This window comes from Prunus mume, linkage group LG2 (assembly GCF_029339155.1).
Source record: "Prunus mume cultivar Tortuosa linkage group LG2, ASM2933915v1, whole genome shotgun sequence".
NCBI lineage: Eukaryota > Viridiplantae > Streptophyta > Magnoliopsida > Rosales > Rosaceae > Prunus > Prunus mume.
The window spans coordinates 2,709,327-2,722,622 of record NC_142699.1 but is presented as its reverse complement, the minus strand read 5'-3'; the positions used below and the strand labels follow the sequence as shown (position 1 = coordinate 2,722,622).

General features: G+C 37.4%; 1 protein-coding gene across 4 annotated transcripts; it reads right to left on the bottom strand.

Annotated features, from left to right (window-relative positions):
• Nucleotides 1–5,590: 5,590 nt before the first annotated feature.
• On the bottom strand, nt 5,591–8,346 carry LOC103319175 (alkaline/neutral invertase CINV2-like). 4 transcript variants are annotated; one of them, XR_016123894.1, is made up of 4 exons: nt 8,155–8,346; nt 7,289–7,720; nt 6,430–6,482; nt 5,591–6,104 (listed from the first exon to the last, which is right to left on the bottom strand). XR_016123894.1 is itself a non-coding variant. In XM_016791743.2 (3 exons), exons 2-3 carry the CDS (start codon nt 7,676–7,678, stop codon nt 5,796–5,798), a joined length of 699 nt encoding a protein of 232 aa, XP_016647229.2. In that variant the 5' UTR covers nt 7,679–7,720; nt 8,102–8,346; the 3' UTR covers nt 5,591–5,795. The 4 variants fall into 4 exon arrangements, 2 of the variants coding, with proteins under 2 accessions (XP_016647229.2, XP_016647227.2); XR_016123893.1 differs by having other exon boundaries at nt 5,591–6,482; nt 8,155–8,345; XM_016791743.2 differs by lacking the exon at nt 6,430–6,482 and having other exon boundaries at nt 8,102–8,346.
• Between the last annotated feature and the right edge of the window lie 4,950 nt (nt 8,347–13,296).

Sequence of the window (13,296 nt, the reverse complement as noted above, 5' to 3'; positions counted from 1 at the left end):
ATGTGAAGTCGGAGTCCTTGAAACCGAGAATAAACTGGTATAAGATGCTTCATATAACTAAAAGACGGATGTCCCAATCGACGGCGCCACAACCAAATTTGCTTTTGTTTGCTATCAAAGGGATGCGTACACATGTTAGCCATGCCAGACTGAAGTCATCGACATGATATAGCCCCTCTCTTAGTACCACGACCAAGAATCTCCTTAGTGTGAATATCCTCAAGCAAACAAAACTCTGTAAATGAGTACACAACAATTCAATTGTTCAAGTAAGTCGACTAACGGACAACAATTTAGAGGATAAAGATGGAACAAGTAAAGTATTAGACAAAGTGTGAGAGAGGATGAGAGTGCAACAAAGTGCCAGCCCCTGTCACAGATAAGTAACGCCATTGGCATTTGCAATACAGTTCGTCGAGGTTGTGTAGTATTCAGAAAATCATCGGATCAAACGTCATATGATCAGTTGCACCGAATCAATTATCCAACTCCTGGAATCAATCTTATCAAGTATGGAATCCATAACCAGTACCATTACTGGTCGATTGCATTGTCTTCGATATTTAAGAGTAGCCCACCAATCGGTAGCCATGCAATTTAAAACAAGTGTTACGAGTGTGTCTCGGATCACCACAATATGCAATCTAGTCCATGTGTCGGTGTCGTTAGTCGAGAAGTCATAATCGTGCAGCAATGAAGATGCATAGGATACATACAGTAGAGAGGAATTGAATCGGATCGAGCCCGAGTCGGGCCGAGTCGAGTCAAATCGGATCGAGGTCTGAATCATAGATAAATTCGGGTTGTGGTCATCATCGGAGTTGGGGCCGAGATCGCTTTCAAAGTCGGGTCGGGTCGTTGTCGCCATAGTCGAGGTCGTGGTTGGGGTCGCAAAATAGGATCCCGATTCCGGATCGGGTTTGGGGTCATCAAAATAGGATCCCGATTCAGATCAAATTCGGGCCAAAGTCCTGATCTGTAGGAGCCGAGCCATTTGGGCACTTAACTGTATGGTTGGTTGAGAAGGAGAGAATGAGTCGGTGGTGCTACCTCCATGAGGGTTGAAAATCATCAAACCCCATAGCGGCGGCGGGGGTTTGAAACTAGAGTCAGCAATTCCAAGAACCAGGCTCTGATACCATGCTAAAATATGAAAACTATGAGAGAATATTTGTTTGTGGGAATTTTCTATATATTCTTCTCCTTGTAGAAGGTCATATTTATAATACAACAAAACCTGAATGGGCAAGTAAATAATAAATTCCTAAATCTATTTACAGTAGGAAATCAGGAATTAAAGTAAATCAATTACAAATAAAATAGGAATCCTTGGTGTGTAAGGAAAGTAAGTCAATATCCACAAGTCACGCCAACACCACTAATGTCCATCATAAGAAACTGGATTAAATAGAAGATCTGAAGAACTAAATCTCATCCTTTAATTTATGCTTACAAGCTCTTCATTTAATTTATCCAAAGCATCATACTTGATTTTTGAACTCAACCTCTGCAAGAACAAAATGTCACATTAGCAATAGAATTCTCAATCACCAGTAACCAGAAATAGATATTTAAGCATATCATTGAGCATACACAATAAATAACAAAACAAAACGTATTTGTTTTAAGAAAAATAAATGGAATAAAAATGGAGTAGAGAATTCATACGGTTGGTTTGCAGTTATTGGAGAGAGAGAGAGAGAGGTTTTTTTTGGTCCCAGGAGAGAGAGAGAGAGAGAGAGAGAGAGAGAGAGAGAGAGAGAGAGAGGTATGCGTGAGAGAGAAGAGAGATTAGAGTACCAAGTAAAAAAGGATACTACCAAGAAAAGAGATTACGTTTCCAAGAAAAAAAAAAGGGAGGAGAGAGAAATTTATTTTATTTTATTTTTATGAGAGAGAAAATAAAATTAATGATTGTTTATTTAAAACATTAAAACTATTTATCATGTCTGATTTAATCTCAACTATTAAAAGTGGAGTAATCTAATGGCTCAAAAATTGTGTAAAAAAATATAGTGCAACGGATCCGCCTCTTATTATTATTTTATTATACTAATTTGAGGCTCTAAGGCCCGTTTGGTTCACGAAATGAATTTGAGGGGAAATCATTTTCCATGTCATTTCCCAAGGGATGGGAATGGAAGATTCTTTTTCCACGTTTGGTAATGTTGGGAAAGTAACCGGAAGATATCACTTTATTTCCTTTCCCATGTTTGTTTTGAGTAGGAATGGAAAACAAAGTTTGTATAAATTTTCAATTATACTCATATTAAATCAATAAAAAAAATGCATTTAATGATATATTGTAATTATAAATTGTTAATGAGGACAAAATGGTCATGAAAAATGTTGATTTAATATTAGCTCATTTTCCCAAACTTTTCCATGAGGAGGGAAAACAAAACCTAAGTTGAGAGGATTGTTTCACTTTCCCCCTACTTTCTCATGGGCCAGGCAACGATTTCCCATGTTTGGACTTAAAAAATATAGGAAATTAATTGATTTTTCATCCCCAAGTCTCAATTTCCATGAACCAAACGGGGCCTAAAGGGTTATGTATTGCCTTGGGATCAATAACATGTCGCATTTATGAAAAATACCGCAGTAAAATTATCACCGCAATATTTATTTGCAGTGGACAATTCTAGGTTGTAATGATATTTATTTCATAATATCTTGAATTTTTAAGGGTATTGTTTATTAAACATGTCTTTTTTTTTTTTTTGGTCTCTGTTTATTAAACATGTCAACCACCTTGAAAAAGTTCTTAGATTCGTCACTATGGTTGCCCAAGTTAAGATTGAGAGGAGCTCATGAGCAGTGAGCGAGAAGACATAAGAGAATCGCAAATGAGAGACTAGCCTTCAAATGAATTAGTCAGGGCTCCAATGTGGTGTTGCGGTTCTATTGCAACATTATAGAACCGACGCAATGACCAGTCAAAACTCCGAGTGTAAATAATAAAAATAAATTTGTGCTCTTTCAAATTCACACAAGAAAACAGAAGAGTACTGCATATAGAATTTATGTAACACCCCGACTCCAGTTATTTCCTATTTTAATTTAATTAAGAGAAAATATTAATTTACTCTTGGGTTAAGGGTAATTTTGGTCAATTTCTTATCGAAGATTTTGGGACCACGAGTGGTTTGGTTATGAGGTGGTACTGAGACAAAACCGTAGACAAAGTGTAGGCTTGAATCGAGATTTAACGAAGTTTTGGCGATCAAAATACGCTCGTGGTGAACCGTAAATATTTTGAAGGGTTTAGTAAAAATCAGATTTTTCATTTTTACCTCACTCTCTCTCTCTCTCCCGCACACTCTCTCTCTCTTCCGCTTCTCCCGACTTTCTCTCTCTTCGATTCTCTCGCCCGCAACGGAAGGGCCGCACCGTCCCATTGATTCGCCTCGGCCTCGATCACAACCCACCCCATTTCCGCCGAAACCCGATTCCAATGACGGGTTCGACCGTTTTTCTCCGATTTTCACCGCGACGGCAGAATGATTCCGCCAGTTTTTCCACGAGTGTGGTATGTTTTCGAACCCTCTCAGATGCTCTAGCTGATTTTGGGGTAGGTTTGGATCGATTTTGAAGTTTGGAAGTGATTTTGAAACCTAGGTTTTGGCCGGTTTTCAACGTGAAATTCGCCACTTGTCATCCGAATTGTACGCTGTCGTAGTTGAAAAAGATGCTCCATTGGCCGAGTAGTATCTAAGATTGAAGGGTGGCTCGCGATTTGGAGATTTTCCTTCGCCGAAATTTTCTACACACCCACGGCGCGTGGCGGCGCTGGGCAAGGCTGGTGAAGTTGTTCTTCATCTTTATGAGATCCTTAGGTTGTCACGAGTGCGTAGGATTTTGCGGATCTCAATTTGATGTCGTTGACTATCGAACGGATTTCGATATTGTGCGCTATCCGTTCGATAAGTTCTAACTGCTGGATCGCTTCCAAACCAAGTATGTTGATCTAGGTGCTCTTAGAAACCTATAGGATTCGCGATCGTGAATCAGAGCCCGGATGTTCCGATTCAATAATTTGAAGTTTGGGAATCGCGATTACCGACGATTGAGAAGCGATTCCCAAACCTCGAATCGACCTTAGGATATTCCTTTGGACGTAAGCGCACCGGGAACTTGGGGATTTAAGTATTTTTTGTGAATTTCCGCTTTGAAGTACGTTATATTAATCAAGGGTTCAGATCTCAAATAGGTACTTGTCGACCATTCATAGCAGCAGACCTCTCAGGGGCAATTGGGATTATTTGTGAGTGGACTTTGTTTTAAGCATATGCATGGTTTTATTGATAAAAGACTTGTGCATATATTTTAAATGGTGATTTTGATTTAATAATTATTGGGTTGATGGATTTGAATATTCTTATACGTATTGGCAATATATTTTGAGTATGGATATATATATTTGAATATGATGAATATATTGATATGGATTTTGGGATGACTATCTATATTGTCTATGTATAGAGTATGAGAGGTTGTTGTGGTGAGATTGTGGTAAGATATGAGTTTGAGGGATGGTTGTGAGATGTATGAGTATGTTAGGTGAGTACCATTCCTTAGTTACTAGGCTTCCCACACACGTCGTTGGCATTGCCGGTGGGGTGGGAAGGCCATGAGATTGCGGGTCTCACACATGTAGTTGGCGCGGTGTGAGACACTTTCCATACGTGTCGCTGGCGCCGGCGATGGGAAGAGTATGTATATTGCTTACATCATCACACACGCCGCTGGCGCGCGGTGGGTGATGATACCGCTTGCGCCGAGGACTTGTTATGAGATTTGTGAGCTACACGGTCGCTGGCGCGCCGGCGCAGTGAGCTATGGAGTTCCGCCCCGCTGGACTATTCATCCTCGGACGCGGTTAGTGTTCGAAACTCGCGCACCTAACAATCCCTGCTGGATTGTTCCCCACATTAGTATGGAGAGAAGTATATATTATATTATAGTCCTAGTTATATATATATATCTATATATGAGTGTTTACGGGTTGATGAGAGTTGCATATCATTGGGAAATGAGTTGTGGATTTGAGATGTGGAGATGTATTGACTTTGGGATAATGCGTTTGAGTTTTGGTTTCAAATGTGAAACTGCATGCTAGAGCATTATTTTACATGGTGGGGTTATTATGCTGATTTAAAGTGCAAACTTTATTTTTGTCCACTCACATATTTCTTTGCCTGTGCAAGAGTTGCTTTTGGAAGGCTGTGCTGCAGCTCCAAACTTTTCATCGCTTGTTATGGTCTGTAAATTCCTTCTACTCCACCGCTTGTTGTAAACAAATTCAGAGATGCTCTGTTATCGCCTATGTTAAGTTGTTACTTGAGGCCGGAGGCCATTTTATGTTGGATTGTTATATGTTAAAAGCATGTCGACACTTGGAATATATCTATTATGTAAATTATGCAGATTAAATATTGTTGGGTTTGAGATTTTACGAGAGATTCACAAAATTTTAGTAGGATGTCTGATTTTTAGTAGTGCCCAGATCGCTGATTGTGACTAAGATGGGTCCGCCTGTTTTGCGCGAAATTCTGGGGCGGGTCCTCTCAATTTAACCAAGGCAATATTAAAACAAAAGCTGATATTTAAGCTGAATATCTCTAAGGGGTACACATAATAGTGACAACGAATTCATCATTCTCTACAGAATCATCCATGTTAATACTCCGTACTGTTTTCGGCACACTGCAAAGTTGCATTCAATAAATGTCTCTCTTTTCTTTTGGCAGTATACTCCTATGAGATCTGGTTAGAAGTCCAGAAGGTCAACTCTAATCTTCCTTTTCTCCAGATTTATGCTCTCTGCTTTCGGCCTCACTGCTAGCATGATCAATCTCGTCGCCAGTAGGGACCGCAGGACGTTCATCTTCTCCTTTATTGATTGATCTAATAAGCATCATTACCACAACCACAAAACCAATTATGTATACAGTTCCAATCCCAATAAATGAAGACATAAAGCCCATAAACGATGGACCACCAATTCTTTCCTTTATTATTCTTCCTTCCTTATATCCTTCCAGGAACTGTGAGACTTGAGATGCCTGATCTTCCTCATCAATGCTTTCTGAACCATTCACCTATTTTACAAAATAATGTCAACTGTTTTGAATTTCTATCATGCAAAAGTGTCAAAAATACAAGTGGAGTAAGAAAAACAAGGAAATCTTCAAGTGGCAAACGTAACATGAATATTATCAGGTGACCTGAAAAAATTACAAATGAATTTGGCTACAGATACAAACATGTCTACATCTCTGTTACTGCATTCTTTTAGGTAACTTGAGAGGCAACTGAACAATTGAGTAACCTATATCATGATCCCTAGAGGATTAGTTTGGTGATGCATCGATGACTGGTTGGGCCCAGCGCAGGTTCAAACCCAGCCGGCACCCCCTCATATACCTGGACTAAGGAATGATATTTTGAATAGGCGCTGGGAAATTGCAGAACATTTTCTGCAAATATTCAACAAAATGCACATAATTAGAATAAAAGCTTACGGCCGAAAGAAAAACAAAACACAAAGCCACATGACTCTGATGGAGAATATCAGATTACCCGTCCATGAATGTCAGTGGATAAGGCATTACCCATCCTTTACTCAAGTGCCCTTGTGTGCCTTAGTTTCTTAAGGAACATGAGGAAATATGCTAATAAGTAGAAATAGAACAAGAATAACTAATTACAAACTTCATTGTATGTTTGAGCACTGATAAGTTAAGAGCCACTTAAGTCAATGTGAATGCAGCAATCGGTGTTATCTTCAAATACAGAATGCAAGAATAAATAACTACAACAAAGATATTGATCCTAGGGACCAACAAGATGACGGCCTGTTATTATGCGTGCCTATTGATGTGATTTTCCTCTGTGGCACAACAAATTAGTCATTGAATGTTTACCACCAGACCAACATATATCTATATTATCAACAAAACTCAACATGTCAACCATTACATGTAAATTCGAAGTATCCTATATTACTTCTTTATAATTGGAATATTAAACATAAGAACTGAGGGTAATATGATAACTACATAGTACGCACTTTCCTTTGAAATCCAACCACATTTAAACAGAGAACTTACAAAAGCCTTGTAGGAAACACTTTACAAAATAGTAAAATGATTAGGGCCAGAAATTTGAAGTTTAATGACCTTATGAAAGCCTTACAGGGCTTCTCAAGCTACTTCTTATATTAGTTAACAATAAAACTTCTTCACCAAACAAGAGATGCCTGTGAAAATGAAGTGAAACTTACCATTCTACGATCAATCATGGAGCATTCATCGGCACAAAGCAAAGTTGGGAATGTGTCAAAACCTTCTGATAGACATAGAGTCAATATAAGCCTCATTCCCTTTTGACAATCTTCAGTTTCTGCCAGAGTCAAATCTTCCGTTGACTTTGTATATGCACGGAGCAGTATAATCCACCAGAAACCAGAGTCAACAGGAGCAACTCGCCCAATTGCACTCTCGCCAAAATCTGCAACGATAGTATCTGATTTCCGGATAGGGTCATGAAGAACTTTGAAGCTTGCTGGCATTGCACCTTCCCCGAGCTTGAACCGATCTATTCTTTTTTCCCACCCTTGAAGCTGAAGGGTCTTCAAGAGGAAGTTCTTAACTATCTCAGGCTCACCATTCATTAGAAAAGCCAGAGCACTTGGTACAAAATCCCGTACGAAAACCTAAACACAACAAGAATCATGTTTTCGATTATTTTGACGTCCACCACGGGTGCAATTATGTTCTATCCAAGCTTATGCCAAATTCAAACGAAAAATAGAGAGACAGAGATCATGTATGGGACTGGATAATTCTCTTGTAAACAATAACAGAGTCTCTGACAGATTCAGCTGCAGGGAAAATTAAACAAATGTAATGTTTTGTGTGTATAAATAATGATAATTAAATAATTAAATACTAATAATAATCATAACAATGGTAGATCAAGATAAACCAGAATGAGCAGCCATTTCAAAACAGCAAGCTTTTACAGAAAACAATGGAGGAAATCGACGAATCCGTACAAGAAAAACCAGATCTGAACCTTCTCAGTCAAAACATACCAAAAATAAAATTTAAGGAGAGAGAGGGAGTCGAAGGGTTCAAGAGCTTGAACCTCAGAGAGAGAGAGAGAGAGAGAGTAAATGGCGGAGGACAGTCTTCGGCAGTCTGATCGGCCGATCGCCGGCTATTTCGCCGGAAGTTTGTCGGAGATGAGACAATAATAATATGATATTGTCGTCGCCACTGTATAGCAATTTGCTTAACAGAAGAGAGAGAAGAAGAAGAGAGAAAAAGAGCATTTTGGTTAACTCCTCCTATTTATAGTTGGAGAGCTGAAAGAGAGCAGCAAGCAACGGACCAAACCAATGGCCAACCCAAAACCCATTTTTCATTTTTTACTCCAAAAAAGGAAAAAGGAAAAATAAGAAATAAATAAATAAATAAATAAATAAGGAAAGAGAGAGAGTTAGTTGACCGTGAATAGCCGGTGAGAGAGCACGAGCGATTTGCTGACATGGACAAAACGACACAGTTCTGGCCGTCATTGAATGTATGACCCCAACATTGGATTTTCCGTTGGTTGGTGTTCTCTTTCTCCTCCACTGCTTGTACTTGTACGCAAGTCAATTTAATTTAATTTATAAAAATTCATTTCCCACTTAATATTCATTGGATAAAAAGTTATTTTTGATCCCTATAGTATGCTGATTTTATCACTTTGATCTCTATAGTTTTAATTTTGTACAATTTATTATTGTAGTTTTCAATTTTGTCAAATTTATCCTTGTAGTTTTCAATTCGAAGCAATTTAAGGACACGTTTTAATTTTTGTCAAAATTCTTTGCGATTCCATAGAGGGCCATTTTGATCCACCGAGCCAAATTTCTCTCGATTCACCTAAATTTAACCTAGAGATGCAAATTTTTCCGAAATCCTAAACTCCAAAAATCATTTTAAAGTGAATGAGAAGAGCTACAACTTGTGTTTTATTGCCGGATGACTTGAGCGAACTGAAATACCCCTCTATGTGAGGGACACGTGGTCAAAACTTAATGGAATCTGTAAAAGTTTGATAAAAATTAAAAAATTTCTTTGAATGGCTTTAATTTAAAATTAGAAGGATAAATTTGACAAAATTAAAACTACATGATCAGAATGATAAAATCGGCAAACTCCATGGACCAAAAATAAACTTCTGCCGATTCAGTGTGTGGTGAAGTAGGTGAGGCTAGTTGTTGGATATTGACAAAAACATTTAATATATGTTCGTTGGGTTTTGGATTGCATTTTATTCAATGCCACTTTTGGTTAAAACAACTCTCATTTAATTATTTTATTGCCTCGATCCTTTTTTTTTAATTTTTTTTAAAAAAAAAAAAAGCCATAAAGGGACAACTGATCTCTCTCAGATTTCCCATTTGCCTCCGTATTTGACAATTTTTTTTTTATACAAATTTATAAATAAACCTAATCCTATACATGTATTTATAAAAAACCCAAGACTATTTAAACATGTAAACACACCCAAAATCAACCCCAAAGTCAACTTTTTTGTGTGTTTATAAACGGGTTTGAGTGTATAATGATGGGTTTTGGGTGTGTTTATATGTTTAAATAGTGTTTTTTTTATAATTTCAACCCCATTTTGGGTGTTTTAGAAACTCCTTTTTTTTATTGGTCAATGCTTCCAGCCTATGCGTGGTAAGCCCTGTAACTTGGTAAGAGGGGCACGGGTCGTAATCTTATTATTATGGGTTAAATATCTTTTTTATTAATGAATTTTATACGAAAATTCAATTTTATTATTCAGAAAATAATTTAGCCAAATTAATCATTGTGTTTTTCAAAGTGTATAATTTATAGATATTCCGTTATTTTTCGTTAAGTGCAGTTAGAGGAAGAAGACTCAAGGTGCTTCCTAAAAGAAAAAAAATAAAAACTACACTTAACGAAAGATAACATAATTTCTATGAACTGTAAACTTGAAAAATACAATGATTAACTTGGCTAAATTTTTTCTCAATTATTAAATTAAATTTTCGTGTAAAACTCAATTACTAAAAAAAGTATTTAACCCTAAAAAATGGGACACGCCAACTCCAAATGACTATTATTATAAAAAAGCAACCACACAAAGTGGTTTAATAAATAAATGGGCCACTCCAACTCCAATTCCCACCTTGCTTATCTTATCACTTGTCCTCGTCATGAAGCATAAATCATGATACACGCGGTGTGTTATACAATATTTTATTGCATTTTAAAACCCAAAAACCAATATACCCAACTAGAGGGAAAAATAAATAAATAAAAAATAAATCAACCGTCGTTCTCTTTTGGGGTGGGCGACTTTCCATCCCTCTCCTCCTCCTATTCCCCCCTTCTTTACCCTCCCAGACCTTCCCTTTCCCTCTCAACTTCTGCTCAGGAACGGACCCAGCAGGGAACTAATTAGAGCTAGGTGACTTTTCTTCTTTTTAAACCCAAAATAGCATTTAGCCCACCCCTGACCCACCCGAGTAGGGAAAGGTACATCTGTTTTTTTTTTTCTTCTTTTTCTGCTAGAAGGATGACTTGCAAACCTCTGCAAAGGATAGAAACGTTGTAGACATAATAAAAAAAAAATCTGATCAGCCTGAAATTCGTGTCAGCTGATATTGGAAATTATTTTTTTTTCTTTTTGAAAACATTAGAAACATTAGAAACTTTAACTTGACCTTGACTTTGGGTAGTTCAATAATATACATATATTCATCTGCGCTGTCCAAACCCAAAATATGGTAACACTTCGAATAATAACATATATTCATCTGCGCTGTTCAATAATATACATATATTAGAAACTTTAATAGACATAATATACGGTAACACTTCGAATAATAACATCCCTTAGAGCATTGGCAGCAAGGGCCTAAGGGGAGGGTTGGGGGGGGGGGGGCCAAACCCAAAATATGGTTTCCAGCAACAAGGATCTGTCAGGACAAGCAGTGGGGCCCACATACCTGGGCTGGCCCGAGCGCTAACCCGCAGGCTATGCGACGTTATCGCTGACGTCACGATGACGTCGAAGTTTAAATTTTTTAACGTTTGCGAGTGCAATGCATGCGCTTAACTTTACAAAAATTTGACATGCCGCTACATGCCCCCCAATGGCTCTCTTCCACGTGTCTTCTTGCCATCCGATCAAATTTTTAAACATATCCAACAAATGTACATTTTTCGTGAATAAAAATCGAAAAAGCAACCCCCAATGGCTCTCTGTCACGTGGAAGCTTCTAGGCTCTCCGATCCTTGTTTTCAAGCAATCTAACGACATGCAATTTTTTACCCAATAAAAAAAAAGAAAAAAATCGGAAAAAAATTAAAAAAAATACTGAATTTTTTTTTCTATAAATACCAACCAATACTCTTCATTTTTAACACCAACTCCCCATACATTTTCTTCTCCTTCTACTATTTTTCACTTTCTACTCAATTTTTTTCACTTTCAAGTTATTTTTTTCTCTATCATATTATGGGTTCTTCTAGTGAAACCGGAGGAGGGGCATGAAGCATGACGGAAGATATTAGCTTGTGTGAGGCTTGGCTCCAAGTTAGTCATTGTCCCGAAACGGGCAATGAGATCAAATTATGTCATATGTGGAAAAATTCATCAGGAATTTTGTGAAAGGGTAATTGCTTCGACCCGTACGGATCAAGCATTATCTAGTAGGTGGAAAATTCTTAATAAAGAGCTGGGAAAATGGAGAGATGTCTTGACAAAAGCGATGAACAACCATAGAAGCGGGGAAAACCTTAGCAGTGAGGTAAATTATTTGTAATTATTTGTTTTATTAATTTCTATGTCATATTAAATTTTATTTAAATATTTCTTGCAATTTATATATTATGTTAATATTTCTTGTATTTCCAATATTAATATGAATGTTTCTTGCAATATTTATATTTTGTTTTGCATTTCTAATAAATGGTTAAAGTTTCTTGCGTTTCCATTATTTTTTTTAATACTTGTTGCATTGCCAATAGTTTTTAAAGTTTCTTGCCTTTCCTTTTTTTTTTTTTGGTATAGATTATGCAAGTACAAATGTTTTTTGGTGCTACTGGGAAAGGGAAAAAAAGTTTTAACCATACCCTATGTTGGGAGGTGGTGAAGAATTGTAAGAGATTCCAAATTATTCCAACGGGTCCAACGATAGTGTTGAACAAGATGCCACTCCATGAGACACCGGCATCGGATTCACCTATGGATTCCCCGATGAGTCAAGACTCACCTATCGAAAAAGAGCTGAGGCCTATTGGGAGGAAGGCGGGAAGGCGAAGAGAGGGAGTAATTCTACCAAGAATACATCTAAATATTTGGAGGAGCTTTCAAAGATGCAAGCCATGAGAATTGAAATGGATATGAAACAACAAGAGCACGATAGGGCAATGGAAGTAGAATATGCAAAAGAAAGGGATTATGTACGCCAAGGAAAGATTGAAAATGAGCATCATAATACAGAGATTGTGGGATAAAATAATCTTCCATCATATTTTTACCCCAATAATGTCTATGTCTGTCCACATTCGGTGCTCGGCCTTCTCGTGAACCACTGCGGCTCTGATTTTCTTCCTTCAAGATAGCAACGGCCACATCAAGTTGCTCATCTAGATCTCTCTGTGTCCTCTTGCTTGCAGCTCTTCTACGCATTCTTGCTCACCTTTCTCGCTCTTGCTTCTCCAAAACCTCTTCCATGTCGTCTGACATTGAGAATGGAGAATAAAATCTAAAATCTGAGAAATCAAATCTAAAATATGAGAAATGAAGATGTAGAGAATATATGCAATGGGAGGTATGAGCTAAGCCTCTGCTTTTATAGAAAAATTTAGGCGATAGAGATGACACGTAGCGCAATTTTAGAGGGTGAAAATCTTATCCTGAAATTTGAAATTTATCTGAATTTGAATTTTGAAATGTATCTGAAATTTGAAATTTATTTGAAATTTGAAACCGAAAATCTGATCCGATATGAATAGTATTGACACGTAGGAACCCAAAAATCTTATCCGAAAATATTATCCAAATTAATTGTTTAAGTAAACAAAGTTGTGAAAAAAACAAAAAAATGAATAGTATTTGCCATGGCAAGCCTTGCACTACTAGAAACACAATTTTTTTTTTGTCTTTACAGCCTCTATTCACGTGAATAGTAGCTGCTCTAAAGCTCCCCTTACAATGACAAAGGACTAACTGGTAGAAGTTCTGTTAATAGTT

Excerpts from the sequence above, each read along its gene's own strand:
- LOC103319175 (XM_016791743.2), bottom strand. The coding sequence starts at position 7,678 with ATGAATGGTGAGCCTGAGATAGTTAAGAACTTCCTCTTGAAGACCCTT. Across the intron at positions 6,105-7,288 it reads CCATGATTGATCGTAGAATG|GTGAATGGTTCAGAAAGCAT; the intron begins GTAAGTTTCACT and ends TTTGTAAAATAG.